The 24355-nt window shown below is 37.5% G+C and overlaps 2 protein-coding genes across 3 annotated transcripts; both read right to left on the bottom strand.

Moving 5' to 3' along the window:
• Positions 1–1351: 1351 nt before the first annotated feature.
• LOC763308 (cathepsin L1) lies at positions 1352–8163 on the bottom strand. The gene is made up of 6 exons (XM_001199228.4): positions 7646–8163; positions 6005–6163; positions 4729–4947; positions 3809–3974; positions 3154–3262; positions 1352–1917 (listed from the first exon to the last, which is right to left on the bottom strand). The coding sequence occupies exons 1-6, from the start codon at positions 7892–7894 to the stop codon at positions 1818–1820; spliced, it is 1002 nt and encodes a 333-aa protein (XP_001199228.3). The 5' UTR covers positions 7895–8163; the 3' UTR covers positions 1352–1817.
• Positions 8164–14267: 6104 nt separating this feature from the next.
• LOC577926 (cathepsin L1) lies at positions 14268–21262 on the bottom strand. 2 transcript variants are annotated; one of them, XM_011665484.2, is made up of 7 exons: positions 21160–21262; positions 18989–19254; positions 18358–18513; positions 17364–17588; positions 16875–17040; positions 15810–15918; positions 14268–15210 (listed from the first exon to the last, which is right to left on the bottom strand). In XM_011665484.2, the coding sequence occupies exons 2-7, from the start codon at positions 19235–19237 to the stop codon at positions 15111–15113; spliced, it is 1005 nt and encodes a 334-aa protein (XP_011663786.2). In that variant the 5' UTR covers positions 19238–19254; positions 21160–21262; the 3' UTR covers positions 14268–15110. The 2 variants fall into 2 exon arrangements, with proteins under 2 accessions (XP_011663786.2, XP_003724610.2); XM_003724562.3 differs by lacking the exon at positions 21160–21262 and adding an exon at positions 20774–20975.
• Between the last annotated feature and the right edge of the window lie 3093 nt (positions 21263–24355).

Here is a 24355-nt window from a genome sequence, read left to right as displayed (position 1 = left end):
ATTTCTTGACACGTGATATACGTGATATAATATTTATATTTTGTATAACTACGATCAAATTGAAAACGTGATAGTGTAATAATGCAAAGTTTTCATACGGGTTTGGTATAAATTACAAACTCTTGTAGACTGGTTGAACAATTATTATAAAATCGTCTCGGTACATAAGCATTGATTTCACTTCAATGTGTTATAGGCCTACGTTTCAATTTGATCGTAATTGTTTACTCGAATGATCTCTGTACAGGGGTAGAAGGTGTCATCGGAATAAAACAAAAATTAAAAACAGTATATGGCCATCCATATAGTATTGCAGATTGTCTGGTATAAAACTTCTTTCCACGAAGGTAGAGGTAGATTATACCATACTTTTACGATTTCTGCCGGACGCCAAGAAGGGCGCCCTCTGGGTATGCCATATTGGGCAAATCCAAAATGGCCGCCATCTGAGTTAAAGGTCAAGCGTAATTCCAAAAGGAAAGCGCTTGTATGATAATAGTTTAAATATATAAGGGGTTTTGGGAGTCAGAGAATCTGATTATGATGTTCTTTCATCGATTTGAGGTCTCCTTGGGGCTGCCATACTGGTCATATTGGTCAATTCCAAAATGGCCACCATCTGATAGTTACAGGTCAATAGTAGTTTCAAAAGGAAAAGAGCTAAAATGATAAGAGTTTATGTATTTATGGAGTTTTCGGGGTCAGAGAATGTGAATATCATGTTCTTTTACCAATTTTAGGTCTACTTGGGGCTGTCATGCTGGTCATATTTGTCAAATCTAAAATGGCTGCCACCTTTGAGTAAAAGGTCAAGTGTAGTTCCAAAAGGAAAAGGGCTAGTATGATACAAGTTGATAAATTCATGGGGTTTCCGGGGTCGGATAATCTGATTATGATGTTCTTTTATCAATGTTATGTCACCATCCTGTCCTAAGGCTACAATGAAGTCCATTTCCTGGTTGAAGAAGATGAGGGAAGATGCACCAAATTCATACTTGAGTGGGTTTAAATCTTGGCCTGCGCCCTTATGTTTCATCAATATGGAAACTTTCCTCTGTAAAATGCATAATAAATTCGTTTTCGAGGGTTGACAATGAAAATAGATAAACAGTAGAAACAGACCATGAATAAAGAAATAAACAGTTTGTTTAAGCATTATCTTCAAAAACCCGGACAGCTTAAGCTGTATTATCCTTAAAAATAACATCTATAATCTCTCTAAGATGGAATAAAATACCAATACTAATTGCATTATGCAACGTCTAGACATAAAGGTAGAATCTCAACTTTATTTTTCTTATTCTTCTTTTACATTTCGAAGCGTTGCAAGGGATCTTAATCCAGTTTTTTCTACATACATCAATGCCCCCCAAGCATACTTTGAATCTGGTCACGCTTCGAAAAGTTCGTGGCCTAGCAATTTGCTTCTGTTGATGATCAAATAAAGAAAGCACTCTTTATATATCAGGGAGAGTGTGAAAAAAGCACACAGTAGGAGCTGTGCAATTTAAATATCCAAAAATTGAAATGAAAGGGCTATTTTACTTTCAAGAGACCTTTCATTTTATTTAAGAAATAACCTCTCTTTATATCTAAGTGACACTTTCTCTTGAGAGTCAAATAAACTCGAGAGCATCCTGTAGTTCTGAATTGGATCCGTTTATTAATTCATGATAGTGTTATTGCTATTGTCATTTGCTATTGTTAGGCCCATAATATAAAGTGAGAAGTGGACCATAGTTTTATTGGATGTCCTCGGAAATGACTTGATGTTCTTGCACGAACAGATTCTTGGCAGAAGCAATATTGAATGGCGATTACACCAGAGGGTAACTAGCTTGAGTAGCGATGCCACATTGGTTTTCCTTGTTACGAGACATCCATATGTATCCATTCATTCCCCAAGTCTCTGCCCAGCTGTGAAAGAAAGAAAGAAAGAAATCAACTGCAAACTATTAATTTATCAAAATTGTGATTGAAGTCTCCAATGACTGATAGTTGATTCAGAGAAATAAGTTTTGCCATGTAACCTTATATATAGGCTTTGTATCGCTTGAATTTCTACGAGACGGTTGTCTGATGTTTTTTAATTTATTTTCGTAGTTGTTAATAATCACCGATGATCATGATTAGAATATGAATTCCATTAGTTGACATGCCTCTCCTCGTGGTATATATTAGCCTACAGCTAAAAGGTCATCAAAGGACACATCATGAAACTTGCTATGAAAGCACATTTACGCCATTTAATACAAAAGTACAGGATACAGTTTAAAGTCAGTCTTCTCAAAAGACTAGCAAGCAATTAGGGGACATTCCTACATGATTCAAGTGAAAACCCTCATTATATGCAAATCAACTAGATTTAAAGGTTAAAGGTACTATGTCCCATTTGCAGGCCAAAAAAATGAAAAAGTTAAATTCCAACTGCATTTCAAAGATAATACTAATTTAGAACTTCCCTAAAAAAGGTGGGGCTTGAAAATGTCTTCACGTGGGAAAATAACGACTATTAGTTGTCAAATCGACTTTAGGGCTATAGAGCCCAAAAGTAATAGTCTTGATTTTCAGACAATTGTACCGAATGGTCATACGTTTTATGCTACGCAAAGATTCAATCAGTTTAATCTTGGCCATCACAAGAAGTGGGTTATTGATGTAGACAAATGCTCATGTACCCTTTACAACTCTTTTCATGTCTGTTATTACCAAAGAAGAAAAAAAGCCAGTCAGTCACTCAATAGTGTCTAGCGAAGTCTAGCAATTAAACGGGTTTCCTTGCATAATTTGAATATGAGGACACTGCTAACGTTTAAATTTCACAGATAGGACGTACATGACATATTCATAATTCCTGCAAATTTCTACAGAATTTGAGGTTGGCTGCAAAAGGGACATAGTACCTTTAAAGCACGATGATAGAGGTCATGAAGTGAAACATGAAAAATGTACTCTTTACAAAGGTAGGCCTACATAATGTGGTATAAGGTAGTTATTTTCAAAAAAAGACATGAAGGCAATTTGGGGATAGGCCTACGCGATTTATATAGGCTATATACCCTCATGATACTTACAACAAGAAAGGTTAAAAAGTCAAACCCTAACGGATTTTATAAAGTTTCCAAACAAATTTCACAAAGTGCTCAAACTGACCTGTTCTTGACAATCCAGTAATCGGTTCCATCAATGGTGGTTCCATAGCCGACTGCGAGAACACCATGGTCCAACAAGGTAGAGCTGCAACCGGGCTCGTTGTACACTCCTGTAAAAAAAAAAAAAAAAAAAAAAAAAGATGTCTTCATTGAATTGTTTTATTTTGTAGACACGCATTTCATTCATTCTTTTATAAAAGCAGTGGTGTGTCGCTGAGGTTTCACCCAAGCTGCCCCTCTCAAATGCATAGGATAATAAGAAAGAGAGATAGAGAAATAAGAGATAGAGAAATATATATCATATGTACCTAACTTCAGGATTGTGATTTTGGTATTTTCAATCATGACCCTCTTCACCCTGCTTCCAAAAAAATTGTTAACTTTCCCTAAGAAAATGCTTTCCGAAACTTTCTTAATAGAGGACATGTTCGTCTTTCACAATAGACAAACATTGTTTAGATAGAGTTTATCTACCAAGAGTGTAATACCTCGTTTTACACAGACAAGATTAATTCCAGACCAACACTGGTGTTACTGAAGTAATATACGGCTCTGTTTCCATCTTAGGGGGGGGGGGGGTTCAAAGAGTTTGTTTCACTAGCTTTGAGCCCGATCTGTATGGCTATCATTGGTGTATATTCTGGCGATATCCTTACCAGACTGGTAAAGCTGGAAGGAAAAATGGCTCGCGTCAATGGCGACCGAGATAGGACCAATGTGGGCTACAGCCTTCTGCAGTGCCTTCTCAGAACCAGAGGTGACGTCAGTATAACCTGTGACGGTAGCGCCTACGTTAGCCGTCTTGAAGTGGCAATTGCCATCCTGGAGATAGAGGAGAAATGGCACAACGTAAATTTGGTATTTTCTATCCTCCCGATAGGATGAAGACCAACAGACCGAAGATCCACGAAACCATTTGTCCAGTAGACCAATACATTCATCGCTGGGAACTATAAGGCCGTATGCCTATTTTCAAAAGATCTATGAAACAAAATCCTTCCGTCTTAGGATTATTTTTTACTAGGATTTCGATCACGCGTGAACCTCTTACTAGAAGATCCTTGAGGTTGAAGCCGTCGGTATAGTGAACCTGCGACTGCTTCTGACTAAAGACGGGTTTTCTAGCTTCAACCAATCCGGTGGTCCCCCGTATTATCCCGCCCTCCCTCACTTCGGGAACGGAGGGACCACATGCGTGTTCCCAAAATCTCCGGCTCGTAACAAAGAAAAAGTTCTGCCCGTATTGACTTTACACACCGGAATTTTGCTGAAAGGGGGGGGGGGGTTGGGGTGCTGAAAAGGCTCGTATAACAAAGAAAAAAGATCTACCCGTATTGACTTTACACACGGAACTTATGCTGAATGCGTACCTTAAATAACACTGAGTGGGGGCCGGGCGTATTATAAAGATTTGTATTTTCAATCCTTCTACTATTTGATTATGCACTGATCTTCGAATTGTTGGGGCTTGATTTTAATCCTAATTTTTATTCAGACTGGCTCTTGAACAATTAACTTTGATCATGATTGGGTAATACTGCAGACATAACAGTCAAACAATTGTTAGTACACTCACCATTGCTATGTAGGGGTAGCTTTCCTCTGTATCAATACCTCCTGCATCAATGATGTACTGGAAGGCTCGGTCCATAAGACCTCCGTTACACCCGTAATTCTTGTCGGAGCAGTCGACCAGGTTCTGTTCACTCAGGCTCACCAGCTTACCCGTCTTCTTAAAGTGCTGTCCCTCCAGAGATCCTGTGGCACTGAACGCCCAGCATGAACCACATTGTCCCTTGAAAGAAGAGATATTATAAGCCCCGAAATGACAATTTGAATAAAAGAAAAGATTGTTGCCCTATCCCCGTGTTAACGTGAAAACGTCGATTTGGATTCGTCTTCCGATGTGTAAAAATGAGATAATAAGATGTCAATGAGGCTGTTCACACCGCAATAAGATCGTAGCCCCCCTTTTTTTCTAGCGCGCGCTAGACCGCGCTCTCTCTCGTGGACCACCCCCAAGAGGTGCTCCAGTGGCACGCCGCTTTGGCGCGCCGTGGCTCGCTGTTTGGCGGACCGAAACGACGTTGTACCTTCCACACCGCAGAGATAGCGCGGTCTAGCGCGCTATCTCTGCCGGTGTGAACAGCCTCAATGTATCGTTTAATTTTTTCGAATGATTAATGTTTACCTCGGGGACACAAAACGTTCTTGGGACGTAACCAGGCACGTACACAGCCGGGGGGGGGGGGGTTAACCCCCCTTCTTTTGGTATTTTTTGTGTAAACCCCCCCCCCCCCCCCATAAGCCCCCTAAACCCCCCCCCCTTAGATTTTTTTTTTTTTTTTTTTTTTAATAAAAAAAAAAATATATATCCCCATGGCTGTCCTAAAAAAGCTGACCTTACTCCCCCCAACGGAGCAAAATGTCAATTTTTCAAATTTCGAGACCCCCCCCCCCCCCCGCTTATTCAGCGGCTGGCTGAGTCGTTGCGAAATTTTCGGCCCGATTTATAAATGTTAAACCCCCCCCCCCCCCCCCTTGAAAAAATCCTGCGTACGCGCCTGGACGTAACAAAATAGTTATGATAATTGGGTCTTATTTGCCTAGGTTAGCCACATCTGTACTGCTCTTCTACCGTGCAATGAAATTATTACCCGAGCTATTGCCAGGTACCCATTTACACCTGGGTAAAAAGTGATACGTGTACAATCTTGCCAAAGGACATTAGTGCAAGGCTTGGATTCGAACTCTCAAATCTTAGATTAAGAGTCCAGTAAATGAACCACTATACCACGACATGTTCTATTATCATTTTAAAGTCCATATGACGTTTTAGTAGCTACATGTACCTGGTCCTTGACAGGAGTTACGTAACCCTTAGTGCGCCAATCGACGGTCTTTGGGAGTTTGCCGACGTTGTTTGGTGGGAGGAAGGTGGATCCTTTAGCCGCCTTTGATGTGCCATTCACTCGGAAACCAGTCATCATGGCGACGAACTCTTTATTTTGCTGTAAAGTAAACATGCATTTGTAAGTTATTTAGCACTTTTCTAGTTTCTGATGAAACAATATCAAGGTAGAATGCATCGAATCATAAACTGTTTCCATTTTAAATCATTTTTTGTTGTTCTTGTTTGTATTATTAGTCTCATCGTTTTGATGAATAACACTGATTTTGATGATACAGTTATCAAAATAATTAGCGTACTTTGTATTATCAACGCTCATGTTTAATATTAACTTTTTGGGGGAGGGTGGGGTATTATTAGCCCTATACTGAATATTGATTGATTATGATATTACATCGCTAATTAGTCATGGTATCATTATCTATTTTTCCATTGTGTGTTTACAGAAATAAAAATAAAATTAACATGTGGATCGGGGGGGGGGGGGTAGGGTTCCAAAGAAAATATCTTTTCATTAAAAAAAAAATCAATTATTGTTGTATTTTTTTTAACGTTCATGGGAGGTCAATATTTTTAAAACGCAATGAATCACATCTCAAGATTCTTTTTTCACTGAGCCTTTTGAGATGAATGAGAGAAAAAAAATTGTTTTTATATAAAAGTAATTATCTCGAGAAGAACTAAACTATAATAATGTTTGTTGTAGTCACATGGACTTGGTGCTGTCACGCCCTCTTGGCACCAATTCAATTTCATAAAATTTCACACGTCTCTCGGTATATACGTTTAAAGAATCTATTATTATTTCACAAGATTTAAGGTTCTATTTACGAAGTTCAGGTTCTATTACCCATACTTATTTATCAACAAGTTTACGAATAGTTGAAGATAAAAAAAGAATTCTCGTGAGCTAAGCCTATTTGACTTCTTTGTCAATAATTCGTCCCTATTTTCACGAATTGACGGTAGTGAGGAAAATCGCACACAATTCGCGTTCGGATTTTCCTCACTACCGTCACTTCGTGAACATTTACTCAACCTCGCGATGCATTTATTTATGATCAGGGTCCAAAACCACAGATATCAGAGATCACGAGATTTCTATAAAAAATCGCCCTTGACACCGGGCTTTGACAGAAGTGATATGGGTCATTCATAGGTGGAATTAATTAATTCCCCAACATTTATTTAAAGAAAGGGAAGAAGGAAGAGGAGGAAGAGCAAAATAAGTTGATCAAGAAAAAGGAAGAGGGGAAGAGGAGGAAGAGGAGGCGGAGGGGGAGGAGGAGGAGAATAAGTAGAAAGGCGAGAAGATGGAATACAAACACAAGCACATTATATCCCCATATTTATTGGCGTAGCCTAAACCATAAAGAGCCCTCTCCACGTTTTCCCTGTTACCTATCCTGAGATTCAACGGGGGCACATTGCTTTATGCCCCCATATCTACGCCAATGCTCCTAGTCCTTCTATTCCAATGCGTACATTTTCATCAGTTCCTCTTTACATATTTTTACATTACTTTTTTCTACTTGTTGAGAAATTTTGTAAATCTGAGTCAAACTTGTTATTCCGTACTCACCAAGTCAGCGAATTGGTTCATTCCGAGATCGTAGGTGAAGTGGCCCAAGTCGTATTTGAGGTTGTGTCTAATGACGATGTCGAGGTTCTTCTGCCAGATCAGTCTCCTCGACGCTTCCTCCTCATCGCTTAGATATCGCTTGCCGTGTTCGTTCTTCCACTCTTTCCAATCCTCGTCGAAGTCAGTGAACGACATCGACAGCGAGCTCACCACGCAAACTGCCACCAGCAACACACTCAGATACTTCATGACTGCAGAGATTTAGGTTGCTATGAAAATAAACGACAAACGCCTCTAAGACAATTGCTGCTTGTAAGATGAAATGTAGATCCTTAATGAACTGACGTCCTTTTATACCAAGAGAACAGATTATTAAAATGAACACACATTTCCTTATTGCAACATTAAAGTGGCTGTGACGTGTGAGAAATATGAACTAAGTGGTTTCACATTAGCCGTGCTTTTAAAAGGAAACAACAGCACAACCACCAAAAGCTACGCGTACTTATTAACTGTTAAATGACCTGAAAGTTGTTAAAATTAAAATAAGTGATGTCCTTACCTACTTGAAAACTAGAAAGCAATTTACTTATTTAGAAACAATTTGCTTTTGCCGAGTAGTTACTTGTGAATAGCAGGGTATGTCACAAGTTATACAGGTTTTTTTTTTTTTTATTTATTAACATTTATTTCCTTCTCAACAGTACAATATGAAACACAATGTATATATATACATGATATAATTATGTAATGTAACAATTATTTCAACATAGAGTATACAGTCAATAATTCAGATACGAAAGGAGGCGAAAACCCGGAAAGCATAGCTTGAGTTGGGAACGCCCATAATAAATTAACACAGTTACCGAGAGAACATTATAGATATTATTATGAAAATTATATTTTATATAACAGAAAGTTGATAGAAAGAACAAAAATAGTAAATGGAATAGAGAGAAGAAAAAAAAATGAGGAGAGAATTAAGTATAGGAAGGCATGTTCACTTATACAGAGAAAATTACTTCAATAAGCCAGTTCACGGTTGCAGTCTGAGCATGAGCAGATAAAGGTCATTGCAGAACAAATTTTGAAATACACGGAGACGAAATACTGGATACGTGTTCATGAAAGTTATGTAACATTATTCATTCATGCACATTCAGTGCCATCCATGATACACAGGTGGAAGTATTCTTTGAAAAGGGGAAACAAAGGCTATTTATATAGCACCTCCATCGCTGTAGGAGTGATTATTTCAAAATGTAAAAAGTGGGACCTCTTCATGTTTTTAAGATCTGTGGATATTCGGGGTCATTGCAGTAATGTGCTAACCGTGAACTGGTCTATTAGGCTGTGCATGTGTCTGTGATTACATCATAGAAATAACGAAGTACTACAATTTTAAAATAGACAGCGGGTACATATCATTAAAAAAAAGCAAAATCATCAAACAGACAAACAGCTTTATCCGACAGCATTGTCCTGGGAATATACATATGGTATTAGCAACAGCTGAGGCATGTACGTAAGTGATCAAAATACAAACATGTCATTTAATTCCACAAGAGGTCATTTCACACATAAATACAAGAGAGGGTATCAATATCGAGCAATTAAATACATTTTTGCCTTACGGGAAAAAGTCTGTAAGGAGAGCGATTTTTGTAGAATAGATGGTAAGGTGTTCCAAAATTTTGGCCCAGAGTATCGAATGTCAAACTGAAATCTTCGGGTTCTATTTTTAGGGAGATGAATGTTGGCAGCGCTTCTCGTATTATACGTATGGGTTTCCGAGTTGCATTGAAAATTGATAAAATCACTAAATTGTGATGGAAAGATGTTATTCAAGCTTTTATACATGAAAATACCCTGTTGGTGCAAGTTGATATCACTGAATCTCAAGAAAATGATTTGTTTAAAGATGGGACCAGAATGGGAACGATAGTGCATTCCGGATATTATACGAATAATCTTCTTCTGCAATAGTGTATGCTTTTGTATTTTCTACTTGCAGGAATTTTCCCAAACAAGATTACAGTAAGAAAAGTATGGAAGTATAAAAGCACAATATAACATACGTAGAATGTGATTGGGCAAGAGATGTTTGAGTCTGGATATAATGCCAATGTTTTTGGACACCTCACTTTCAACTTCGTGAATATGGTATTTCCAAGACAAGGAACTATCTAAATAAACGCCAAGAAATTTGACTTTATCTACCCTTGGCAATATGACATTATCAAGAACAATATTGAAATCATTTAAATCTGCATTCTTTCCATTGTGAAAAATCATATAATTACATTTCTTTACATTTACAGATAATTTATTAGATTTGAACCATTCACATTATATGCAAGACCTGCATTTACTGTATCCATAAGAGACTTCAAGTTTGAATCTCTGTGAAATATGTTTGTGTCGTCTGCATACAGTATAAAAGACAATTCATTAGCAGATTTATGAATATCATTCACATATAATATAAATAACAATGGCCAAGCAGGCTACCCTGTGGAATTCCGCATGTATTGTCCTAAACTCCGAAATAGAAGATTGATATTTGGTACATTGAAATCGATTGTTAAGATAGCTGGTGAACCATTTAAGAGCTACACCACGTATTCCATAACGATATAGTTTAGATAGTAAAATATTGTGATCAATTGTGTCAAATGCTTTAGACAGATCTATAAAAACTCCAATTGCAAGTTCATTTGCCTCAAAGGCGTCTATGACTTTACTAGAAAGACTGGTAAGAGCCATACATGTTGAATAATCCCTACGGAAACCATATTGATGTTTATTGAGAATAGAATGTTTGCGAGAGTTACATGCCCAATCTAGATCACCAAGCAAACACAAAAGCCCAACAAAATATGATGTCTGGCTTCAAAAAGGTACCTATGTTGTTGTTGAGAACTATGTAAATGATGTTTCCCCTGTGATTTGCGTCATGTCGTAGATTTTCTGAGCATAAGAGAAAAAATGGGAGGCATGACAAAGCTTTTTAGAATTTGTGTACGCATTTTTTGAGTGTTTTCTACATAATGTCTTGCCATTAATGAGTGGCGATATAAGTGATTGACAATAAATTACCAATTACTGTTAAAAAGTGTCGTATATAAATGAATACTCTTTAAATAAATCAAAATTAGGGGGTAATTTTGTTGTGATAGAATGAACACGTCTAACACGTCGCACTGTCTGTGGGGACGTGCTCAGCCTTTGCAAGTCCTGATTTTCGGAAAGGTGAAAGAAAAAGGATTTTAAAAGGCCCAAATGTTTCAACAACAATAAGAACTAGAAAATTTAATTCGTCATGGGGACGAATTAGGTGGTCTGTCTTCACTTATGATAGATTTGAGAATGGGAGAAGTTATATAGACAAGTAAACAATGATGATCATGATGACCATGATAATGATCATGATAGTAAAGGTGATGATGATGATGATGATAATGATAATGTTATATGATGATAAAAACAATAATGTTCATGAGCATGATCCTGACATCTGATTGAAAAAAGAGGAAATATTTAGATATCATATAGTCTCAGCTGCAACATAAAATTTGGGAGAGAACTGTTGAATAACAACCGAGATACTGGTCAAAACACATTGTCATTCAGATTCATGTTTTGAAAAAAGTGACCTCCCATAGACATAACACGCAAATATGACAAATTATGCATTGTCGCCTTTAATTGAATATTTAACTATGATGACGTCATCCAAATGAAAAATAAATGGCATATTTCTGATAGAGAATTATCTCAGCTACAATATATCAAAATCTGGGAGAAAATCGATCACTGTTAAGTGAGATAATCTTAATTAAACAAAGACAAAAATGACGTCATCAACAAAATACATTTTTTTGAGTTTAGATGCCAATATGATGACTTTGTTTCACTTTGTACGAGTCAGGGTGGTATGAAATCATATTTCTAACTCATGCTCTTTCCAACCATGATATAAAAATTTGGGGTCGAGGGACTATCTGAAGAGCTATTTCGATTTTTAAAATGACATGTCTTTAATCAAATTTACATTATATTGCCCATAGCAGCCCGCGTAGATTTTGAACTTTGACGCGCGCTCAGGGCCTTATGAAATTAATGGAAATTTTCAATTACGGTAAGAAGAATCAAAATCATGTAAACATTTTGAATTTGACCTTTTCCGCGCGCTGTGAGCGCGCACAACGCGCGCGGGGACACGTACGGACGGAAAATTTCGAAATGCTTAAAATGACCTTATTCGTACTCTCAGTTAATAGATAAGTGATTTTGAGCATTCTTAAATTTTGACGCACGCGTACGCGTGCGTCATGACCTTTACGTGACCTTTGATGACATGACCTATTGACCCTTGACCTGATCAAGTATATGTGATATGAATATGAATGACCTTTGCTGATGCATCATGAAGATATGATGGATAATGTGATTTCACAAAATGGCGCCTGTATGACGTCACGATGACCTGATGACCTTGAAAATATTCCTGTCACGTCTTATGGCAATGACCTATGACTGTGCCAAAATGGAACGAAATTGACCAAACTGATCTTGAGTTATCCTGTCCACAAAAAAGTGAAGAAATAAAGAAAGAAAATTCTGACGAAAACAATAGGTGATCTGTTGACAACAGACCACCTAATTAGCCGACACCATTTCATGTTTGTAGATGTTCCCCTCACCTTTATTCACCAAGAGAGGCAACCCTCTTTCTCTAACATCAGTGGCGTAGCATAAGTCTACCCATTGAGGGGCACTGGAAGGATTGGGGGGGGGGGGGTGGCGACGGTATGACTTGGAAAATGAAATACAAATTTACAGGTCCACTGATTTAGGGGAGAATGCTTTAGGTGGTCTAGACTCTATGGCCCGAATTCTCAAAGGAGGGTTGTCGACAAACCTTGGTTTCCTTACGTCATATGACGCGTTTTTACGCGTTTTTTTTTTACAAACCTGGTTTGTTAAAAACAAAAGGAGGTTTGACGAAACAAAGGGAGTTTTGTCGACAAACCAGTGAATTCGGACCTATGTGTCTCATTTGCTCATCCTTTTCCTCTTCTCCAGGCCCATAACCCCACGCCTTTTTATGAAATGACTGTAACAATATGGCTTATTCTTGATCCTCTCCTATTTTACTCATTGTTTTATTATCTTGAAGTACTCATAGATATCTTGAGTAAATAATAAATGAGGTGATATGCTTAAGTGTTTCTATAAATTGAGGAATGAGGAAATTGTTGACGCAAACCACGAGGGTTATGATTGTCCGGGTTGCTATTACAAATAGATACCTGCTAATCGATAAACATTGTGTTGATTACTTTATTTTACTTATTATTTCTTGACACGTGATAAAATATATATATTTTGTATAACTATGATCAAATTGAAAACGTGATACTGTAATAATGCAAATTATTTCATACGGGTTGGGTATTAATTACAAACTCTTATAGATTGATTGAAAATTTATTTTAAAATCGTCTCAGTACAGCATCGATTTCATTTTTGAATGTGTTGATAGGCATACGTATCATTTTGATCGCAATTATTTACTCGGATGATCTCTGTACTATTGTAGAAGGTGTCATTGAAACAAAGTATGGCCATGCAAAGTATTGCATAGCATATTGTCTGGTATAAAACTACTTTCCACAAAGGCCGTTTTGTAGCGTCTCCCGTTGTTTTGCTCTACCATAATTATGTAGCTATTTCATCTGTCTCAGAATATATTCTATGATTAATATAGACGTATTGAAGATATGTGGTAATCTTACACTCTTAGCGGAAATATAGTCATCGATATATTGAAGCAGTTCAAGAATCGAGGGCGTGACTGAAATCAATCGTTTATAGGTATATGATAGTCTGTTGACATAAGATTACGAGACATTAAATAGTTTGCTGTATTATTTCATATATAATTGATTAGCGTTTATTGATATTCTTGGCGAGAGAGATAAGAATATTTGTCTTAATCTGTGTTGTTGCGACATTTTCATTTGTATGATTCCTCTCTCTCACTCCTCTTTCTCATCTTCCTTCCTCTTTCGTCGTTGAAATTATCTCGTACATCTATGTGCCATTCCCCTCATTCCCCTGAACTCTCTTTCTCTTTATCACCTCATTATCTGTTTAAAGGTATCAGACATGATTAGCATTTTATGCTATTTTCTGGTCCCTATTATATATTCGAGATATTTGTTAAAAATTATAACTCAACTAATACATCTACGCGATGTTTCTGTCCCCTATATACGTACCCCACTCTTCTCTCTCTGTCTCTGTCTCTGTCTCTGTCTCTCCCTCTCTCTCTCTCTCTCTCTCTCTTCCTCCAAGCAATTTCTATTTTCCTTTCTCTCTTCTTCTTTCTTTTCTGTTGTGAGTCACTTCTTTTTTGGTCATTCCTGCTTTCCCTATGTCCATGATGTCAGTCTCTTTTTTTCTGTCTCTCCTGCCATCAGCTTCATACTGCCCACCCCTCTCTCTCTCTCTCTCTGTCTCTCTCTCTCTATTTCACTTTCCATATAAACTTCCCTTTTCCTAAGTTTAAGGGATACCCTTTTTGATAGAAACACCACTTTGAAAGACAGCAATGTTTATGTTATCTATAAATTGCTTTAATTTGCGAAACTTGCAATTGTACAAAATATAATCACATGATAGTACTTTTAAATGCGAAATATGAATTCAGGTATAAAATGAGTAGAGCATACTCTACATCAATCTTATGTACACAGTCATAATTAATGCAAACCAATGCATAATGGCCCGTTTCCTTGGAGATGTAATTCTTGTCAATTCTTTTCTAAATATGGCAATAAATTTATTCAACAAAGCACTCTCATATTCGGTAAACATATTTATAGAATGGTAAAAATAACATCATCCTAAACGTATTAAGATATTATATTTTGATCAATTGAACATTACTATCACTCGGCGCACCATGTTGAAAGCATATTCCTTTATAAATGAATCAGTATCGTTGATCAATTCTATATTTTAACGAAATGTTATTCCTCTTTTTTTATTAAACGGTGGCGTAGCTATAACTTAAGAGGGAATGAAACTTGCCTCTAATTGAATGGCAAAAGAAATCAAATTGATAGAGTACAAAGGAAAGAGACAGGCAGAGAAAGGCAAGAAGAAAGGGAGATAGGGTGAGAGAGAGAGAGAGAAAGAGAGAAAGAAAGAGAGAAAGAAAGAGAGAGAGAAAGAGAGAGAGAGAGAGAGAGAGAGAGAGAGAGAGAGAATCTGTGGGGTGGATGAGAGACGGGAAAGGGACAAATGAACGTGAAAAAAAGAAATGAAACGACACACCCGAGACTTTTACATTTTGTCCAACTAATGCGTCAGCCCCCTCCTCCTCCTCATCCAAACTAGACCCCCCCCCCCCCCCTCGCCATCATTTGGCTTCATAGGAAGAGCATATCAGTGTTTAAACCAATGGGTAGGTGGCATTGGTGGCGATACCACATTGGTTTTGTTTGTCACGTGACATCCAGATGTATCCTTCCTGACCCCAGGTTGTTCCCCAGCTGCGGTACAAAAACACACAAGGAAACAAGAAAATGTGAATGACTGAAAGAGAATGAGGCAGCTAAGAACTGAGATCACAGTATATATTGTGCGGTTTAGTTAATATAATTTCTTTAGGTGCTACTACTATTTTTAGATATTTTAGAAAATGCTCTGTTTCTAGGATGAATGACAATCACGGGAAGCAACAAATAAATATATTTTTGTCGAACATTAAAAAAAACCTTCCTTCACTCATATCAAAATTTCATTTCCTGGAATAAGCACGATATGTAACAAACTGCACCATCGCTAGCGACCATTTGTATGTAGTAATTAAGCTTACTTGACTTCAATGGACATATTAGGAGATATTTATGATGCCAAGAAAAGGACTCAAATCGTAAACACTTCGCGTTCGACTATTCAAACTTTATTTTACGAGCATCATCAAATTAACGTTTGAGGTACTGTAGGCCTACGTGCATTGGTAAGCTTTGTGTCGATTGAAATTGAATATTCAGTTCGGAGTCTTCTCGGAGTCGTTTCCATGGTATTTCACGTCAGATTTCTCTATTTAAACATTAGATTGAATGGGAGAAATTGTGAATAAATATACCTGTTCTTCACGATATAGTACTTGTCACCATCTGCTGTAGAATCGTATCCAACGGCCGTGACACAATGGTCGAGAGCAGTGCTTGAACAGTCTGGCTCATCATATACACCTGATGGAGATAAAAAAATTGGAGGACATGAATAATGATCAATATTTCAAAATTAGTATTCAGTTTTTCTTTGAATTAAACAACTTTACGTATTTCTACATAACTATTAATAATAACAATAGTGAACTTTTATAATGCGCCATGTCGGTCAAAAATGACTCTCCTTAAAAAATCTGCACAGCTCTTTGTTTTTATTCCCCACTCAGGGCTTCACAATTTGAATTAAAAGAGCAAATGAACAACTTTTTTTAAAGTGGTTAATTAAACGTGATTTGGTTCGGGCACGTCCCCCCGCAAGAGAATTCTGAAAATAATTGAAATGTAAAGAATGACTTTTATAACTATGATTATCATTATTTTTTTCAAATATTTTTTTAATTGCAAGTTGAAAAAAAAAAAAATTATCTGGGGAATTCGGTTATCACCGCGTGATGGAAGTGTAGTATAGTGACATCGTACAAACAGTTAATGCAAAATGAATAATGAGAACAATTCTTTTGATAACTGGAGAATGAGCTATTGCTTTCACAGGCTTAATTAGTGCAGGTCGGTGGCGTACGCAGGATTTTTTCAAGGAGGGGGTTTTAACATTTTGAGATCGGGCCGAAAATTTCGCAACGACTCAGCCAGCCGCTGAATAAGCGGAGGGGGGGGGGGGGGGTAAGAGGACACTATCTTTTTTTTTTGGTCTCGAAAATTGAAAATTGGACATTTTTCTTCATTGGGGGGGGGGGGGGGTAAGGTCACCTTTAAAACAACAAAGGGGGGGGGGGGGTTAAGGGGTTTTTCTTAAAAACTACACTCATAAAAATACCAAAGGAGGGGGGGGGGGTTAACCCACAAAGCCCCCCCCCCCCCCTGCGTACGCGCCTGGTGCAGGTAATAACGTTAACAAAATGGCGCCTAGTGGGCATCAAACATTACAAAAACTGAGCACATGCAGCTGGGATGTGTACCTGACTCGTATAGTTGGAAGGATGGTTGGGTAGCATCAATACAGACGGAGATGGGACCGACCTGGGCAAGAGCTTTCTCAAGAGCCTTCTCGCTATCGGCCTCGACTTCCGCGAAACCAGTAATGGTCGCACCAACGTCGGACGTTCTGTAATGGCAGCTATCATCCTAATACCAAAAACATAGAAATTTCTCTATATTAAAATGACACACAATAATTAATAACGTCTTCGTAATTAATTGAGAAAAATTGTATTGTTCTCTACACCGATAATGCCACTGAGAGGTAGAAATTCTTATGAAAACGTATGCTGATTCTACTAGTTGGTTTAAGTGGATGACTTATCAAAAGACCGATCGATTGGTTTTTAAATCAATATTGGTTGTTCAGTTGGTAGATCGATGGATCGGTTGACTGATTAATTGATTGTTTATCGCAATCATGTTCTCTGGTAATTTCGATTCTATATCAGCAGGAACATCATACGTACCACTCCTTCGTAAGGGTATCCAACTTCTGTGTCGATTCCGCCATTACTCTTGATGTACTCGTCTGCCCAGGCAGGCCAGCCACCGTTGCAACCATCATTACCCTCTGCTTGAGAACAGTCCACCAGGTTCTGCTCGCTCAAGCTCACCAGTGTACCCGTCTTGACGAAGTGTTGGCCTTCCAAGGCGCCCACGGTGCTGAAGGCCCAACATGATCCACATTGACCCTGTATTGAATGAAATCATATTGATTATATATACGCCATATGGTTACACAGACGAGACCGATATGAGACCGACACAAGACCGGCAACAGACGGAACGGAAAATAATATTACCACGAATATGTCAGAATAGGTCCGATTAGAATTGAAGTGAGAGAGATACTAGACTATTGCACAAAAACCCTGGATCCAAAGACCAAGATCAAGGTGAATTTTGTTTGAAGACGTTTATGTTGTGCTCGGTTTCGAGGTCGAGACCAAAGCCGAGATATCGACAAGCATGAGACAGAGAATGGTCTCGTTATCATGCTTACAACTGTAACAATAAGAAGGCAACATGCCATAAATCCTGTTCATATTTCAAACGTCCAAATAGACATTTTCTTGAAATCAACTAATATGATGTAACTAAACAGGAAGAGGAAAACCTAAGGCAATTTTAATCGTGACAAGGGATCTTATTTCCTCCAGACCTTTAGATTGTGAAACTAGTGAAAGCAGGATAGTATTTCATAGAGACCCATAATTCTTATTACATGTATTGAAGCGGGAACCAACAATCAGTTGGTAGAGCAGCGGTCTCGTAATCCGGCGACCCGGGTTCGAAGCCAAGGCGATGCGCTAATGCCCTTTGGTAAGGCATTAATCCCCATTACCAGGTCTTTCGGAGAGGACATAAAGCCGTCGGTCCTCTGGTTGCTTACTACCAAGCGCAGTCAGGTAAAATAACCACCACTACTCACACAAACAACCGAAATCCATTTTACTGTACCTGATCCTTGACTGGTGTGACGTATCCTTCGGTCCTCCAATCCACAGAGTCTGGAAGCTGAAGGAACTCGGAGGGCAGGAAGGTGGATCCTTGACCAACCTTTGGCACTCCACTCATCTTCTTCATGGTCCTAGTGGCTACAAACTCAGCATTGGTCTGCGATAGAAAGGGTCAAGAATTTAGCGATTCAGCATAAGGTGGTAAATGGTGGATTTTGATGAATTCATTTAAGCAAGACTGAGTAAAGGAATCATGTTAAATATTTGACCGCAAAGTTAAAAGTCTTGAAGATATGAATCCAAATTGCAAATGGATCTGTATAATATGCACATTTATTATTAGAATCCTCAAAATACCGAGCTTATATCCCACTCTTATAAATCCGATATATGTGGTATGCAAGACTTACAAAATAAAGTTATTTACATAATTGACAATGTAAACTATGTATACCTGTGTGGTGGCTATCGTTTCTATGGATTTGTTTTCTTCTATTTAATAATAATAATAGTAATAAAAATGGTGCTTATAAAGCGTTAACCACCGAAGTCTCTAAGCGCATGGTGATGGGGGGGGGGGGGGGGGGGAGGGGTGGGAGGGGAAATATGAATGCAAGATAGTTCATATTTACCATGTCTCCGAACTCGTTCATACCAAGACGGTAGGTCGTCTTGCCCTGACTGTGCTCGAGGTTGTGCTTGGTGATAATCCTGAGGTTATCCTCCCAGATCATTCTCCTCTCCATCTCCTCGCCCATGGCGCTGTACTCCTTGCCATGGTAGTCCACCCATTCCTTCCATTCCTCATCAAAGTCACGTGATGGGAGTCTGGTAGCGAGGGCGCCAGCCACGGACAGTAACACGATGATGAAAGTCTTCATCGTCTTTTCAAAAAGAGCTGTGAAAAACGGGACAAGTTATTAGAAAAATATAATTGTTCATGTTCAAAACCTAGTAAACTCAACATGAGGTGAAAGAACCGAAAATTCTAAAGATGATGATGATTTTAATTGTGATGAGACAACCATGTAAAGCGTCCAAATAATTATGATGAAAATTGAACACGATGGACAGAAAGGCAATATAATAATATGTAGCGCTCATAAAATGAAATTGCAATTATAAAAACATTCATGAACTAATTTCCAATTCCGATGTGGATGTCCATTAGTCCTAGGTTTTTAAAGTGATCCTCTTTCTGGGGTGAAAACGGCGCGGTTTATAAGAAGTATGCAAACACAGACTATAATTTGACACTTTACTACAATTACTAAAGCCTTTAGCAGAGCCTTGATCTGTCAGTTTATGGCTGCCTCCTAATTGTCTGGAGCAGCTCTAGTACAGAAGCTAGTGTAGTCTAATTTCACAGACGCTGTTATGCTCACGACTGACAAGGGTTTGTGTCCACAAACTAGTTTATAATATGCTTTACCTTGGGATTTTTATTTTTTACAGATTCAAAGGTCAAAGAGCAAGCATGTGAGAGGACAGGAGGATCATCTGAATAAAATGTCAGTAGGTATCGCGATCGGCTGTAGCACAGAATACGGAACACGGAATACAGTAAATACTACATGTCCTTTATTGGCAGAATATTATAGAGCTTGTATTACTCCATACACGATGGACTTTGAGCCTGAATCTAGAATTTGATAGACAGAATGTTATTCTTTGTTGAAAATTCACGACTTTGTTACATCCGTTGTAAACTCCTCTCCGACAAATAGCACTTTGACCTAGTATAGTTGATATTAAATGACTCATTATGTTAAGATTGAAATTTCATTTATACGGTAGATTGAGAATATTACTCAATATGCTCTCTCTCTCACTCTCTCTCTCTCTCTCTCTCTCTCTCTCTCTGTCTTTCCCTCTAATAACTTGATGTTACTTTCATTTTTACCAAAATGTCCTGACAATGATTATTAACACCAGTTTTCACTCATATTCACACCCAACAAAAATATAGTATAGAGCTCATTTTTCTTTGTTTAAAAAAAAAAGCTTTTATACAGTGTAGAGAAGACCCCAAAATCATTTTAAAAGTAATTCTTTGTGTTGATATTATAGTGAACACATTTAGTCATGCATGGTAGTTGATTGAATTGTTTTCTTTTTACCTGTTGTATATGGATGCAACGAGGAAGTTTTGCCTTACGTTGCCATACGAAAACACGTCATATTATTCTCATCTATATCTTCTATACATATGAAATCTTCTCGGTCATAATATATATTCTCTTATCAATCATCATGCGGTAGACGGTTCAACATCCTCAGGCCTCACTACAGTTCAATACGAACATTATTTTCGTCATATCTTTCTAAAAAGTCGTATTGAATAGTTACTATAATCATTTAGACCTTGCAGAGTCATACAAAATGCATAGTAATAATCAAAGTAGTGCAATACTTACGTGTAGGCCTTTATAATTACAAATATATGGTACTCAAAACAGTTCCTGTTCAAAAAAAGTTATTCCAATCCGGATTCCAATACACAGGAAAATAGGATGGAAAGCACTTAGATCCAAGGCAATGTCGCTCGAATCATGGACCTACATGCTCGAATGTACTTCTCTTTATATGAGAGATGTCTATTCAAATCGAAACTATAAGTATAACACGACTACTCTATTCCAAAAGTATATATAACTGGCACGCAAAAAAGCAAGTTACAACAATAATAGGATAATAGCGTGGGTCGTGGTTTTGTCGGTGTAAACTTAGTCGAGTTACAATGTAGTGAAGGACATATCGAACATTATAATACATAATTATTATTATTATTAATTATGCTTACCTTGTGAGTGAAGTTGTGAAGGAGAAGGCAAGTGGTGGAGTGTTCAGAAAACATGAACGACGTCTATTTATAAAAGGAAACGAGTTCACCGGGTTTCTCTCTCTTTATTACTCTCTCTGTCACATGACAATAACCAATATCACGTGCATCAAGGATGTAAGCCTACCATCATGTGACTTTAGGGTTCATTTCATAAAGTGCAGAATAATTCAGAGTAAGACCTCACATAGAGCTAGAGAGGGAGAGAGATAGAGGGGGTGAAATAGAGAGGGGGAGAGAGAGAGAGAGAGAGAGAGAGAGAGAGAGGGAGAGAGAAATACAAGGAAGGAAAAGGAGGAGGGGGAAGTAAGACAATGTGGATATCTGAAAGGGTATGTGTGTTGTAGGTGATAGAGTATGGGTCCTGGGAAGAGTGTGAGATTGGAAAAGAAAGGAAGAGATAAATATAATAGATAGACAGACCGAAAAGAAAGCGAGAGAGAGGAGAGAGAGAGAGAGAGACTGGGGAGGCCTACCCGTGGCACGGGCCATTCGATCTTCCACTAAACTGTTATCTTCTCATTATGATGGCATCGTCTATAGATTACTCATGACGTATACAATAAAAGTGCCATAAAGCTCTGCGTAGTTTGGCAAAATATGATAATAATGGAACCGCCCACCCCATTCATATTTACTTAGGTATTAACCAAATTATGATGAACAATAAAACGTCTGCATGCATGAGGTGTATTTGTCTATGTGAAAGGTTAAAGCATGTGGTGCAATAGGCCTATAATATACAGAATGCAATTATTGACTTTTGAATGGGCCTGTCGGGAAGATATTGTGAACGGTTGTAAACGAAAATACCTTTTCCTCATTTTTGCATTGATCAGTGTTAATTGTTAGTAAAACGTCTGAATTATCAGGTACTGTACTGAAGTGTAAAAAGTCAAAGCAAAGTAAAATAAGTTCCTTTCAATGGATCAGAGAGGCGTACTTTACAACACCCGTATCATGATTGTGTATGACACAGATTTGGGCATAAGATACAGGTATACGAGACAAAATCATTCGGTAGAAGGAATAAGAATAAAATGTTTTAAGTATGAGAGTGTTTCAACAACAACTCTTCTAATGTTTGATTTGACATTCTTCTACATGGCATTATTGAAAAGTAGTATCCTGGCTCTTCTGATGTTATCTTCATAATGCTTGTGATACCCCCCCCCCCTTATTTGAGAATGCTATTATTTGTCATTATTTGCGTATTTGTGTGTGAATCCTTTTCATTGTGCTACTGTTTTAGTTCAGTTCAGTTCAGTTCAGTTCAGTTAGTTTCTTTTATTTCACATGAAAAACAATACATCAACAAAACATAGCAAAATATTCATGAACAATAAAGACATCTGATAAAAATAAAAATAAAAATTCATTATGGGGTGGCGAGGGAGAGTATAGTGTTTGGAGGTAGTGCCTCGGACCCTGCTGTCCAGTTGGTTCCGGCAAGCGGAGGCATTGTGGTAGCCTTATATATATATTTTTTTTCTTCTTCCTTTTTTCTTAAAAGTTTAATATTTCGTGCAGGTCTGATGTCTTAGTAATATTTGTTGTTTTGTATTCATTTACATGTTTGTAATTTGTGTTGTGCTATTGCAGGGCCCCCGAGTATAACAGTGTTTACTCACTGATGGGGTTACCCTGGGTAAATAAAACAAAATAAATAAATAAATAAATAAATAAATCTACGCTGCATAAGTTTGTATTGCATTTACACTAGATAATTACGAAATTACATGTGCTAAAAAGGAACTTTATATAAAACATATAGCTTGTAGACTTTAAGTACCTCAGAGTTATTCCTTTGGAGTTTACATATTTCCTTATTGTTACCCACTTGAATAAGTGTTTTCCTCTCAGAAAAACAATAGTTTCACAACTGCTGAACATTCTTGAAAGTAGACAGGCCACTCATGTCTGCACGTGACCTGCATGTAAGTGAAATTTGTGAAATATAATGATGAGGAAAAAATACAAGGAAGTTCTGACAGACTGGTGGTGATGTTTGCAACTCGTAAGAGTGTGAGAACTTTCTCAACTAAAATACTTTGGTTTTGGTCATTGTGTCCATTTTTATTTTTTACTTGTTAAAAAAAACAGATCAAAGTTAATCAAGAACATGCAAAAATTATTCGAAATGTCAAAGTACATTAGTGAAAATTTTCCGGTCGTGCATATTGACAATTTACGACTCGCTATATGTATACTCTCGCTCAAACGAAACAATGACTTACTATTGTTTTTATCATTATCATTTTTATCATCATTTAAATCACTATTATCATTTTTGTTATCATAATGACATAGAGGCCTACATCACTATGTGATAGCAACGAGCTATTTCATTCACCTGTTGTTTCTAATTATAATTATCTCAATAGTTATAATGCATATTGCATGCGTTAGTTATATATAGGAGTATATAGGTATGACGGATGTAATGGCCTTGCTTACCTAATTCGTAATAAAAATTGTATGCAATTTGTATTCTGACTATTGAAAATGGAATCATTCATAACAACTGAATGAAATAATTCATAGCGATGCACTTTACAGAGACGTATGCATTAATTTGACTACAAACAATTGGTCTATTGCATGGGTGCAGGAAGTTATTTGACCTACTGCTTTTAGATGTGATCAAAGAAGTTCATGCCTGATTAAATACATCTTTTCTTTTCTTTTCTAAATTATGTAAGAGAAGAGAAATCCTAGTTATGTACAGTGAGCCTACCATTAAAATAACGTGAGGACATGCAGTTTATGATGCAAAAACCTCGACTGATCATCATCAAAATTCGGCATGTAAGTAGAGCTCCAGTTGGCAATTTTTATTTAGAGAAGATCTCGTAAAATAGCTGGATGATATAACGATTCCTCCTTTTCAAATATGCATGTACTAATCTGGCAAGCCTTCGTGCATGTACAAAGAATAACACTTACACGTACTTCCTTCTTTATTTCAATTAAAATTTGAATAGAATGGAAACTAGATATGATATTGAGAGGCATTGCTAGCAAAGAATCAAGTGCTTGCTTCTGTCTAGCAGATAATGGTAGGATGCGAAAGTTAATGTGGTTGGATGAGCAAGGGTTAATGTGCGCTTGTCTACACTATGAACATGACAGACAATGAAAGCGGACAAAATATACA

This window comes from Strongylocentrotus purpuratus, unplaced genomic scaffold, assembly GCF_000002235.5.
Source record: "Strongylocentrotus purpuratus isolate Spur 01 unplaced genomic scaffold, Spur_5.0 spur5_scaffold_6, whole genome shotgun sequence".
In the NCBI taxonomy this organism is placed as follows: domain Eukaryota; kingdom Metazoa; phylum Echinodermata; class Echinoidea; order Camarodonta; family Strongylocentrotidae; genus Strongylocentrotus; species Strongylocentrotus purpuratus.
The sequence above is the reverse complement of the archived record's forward strand: the minus strand, read 5'-3'. Positions and strand labels throughout refer to the sequence as shown.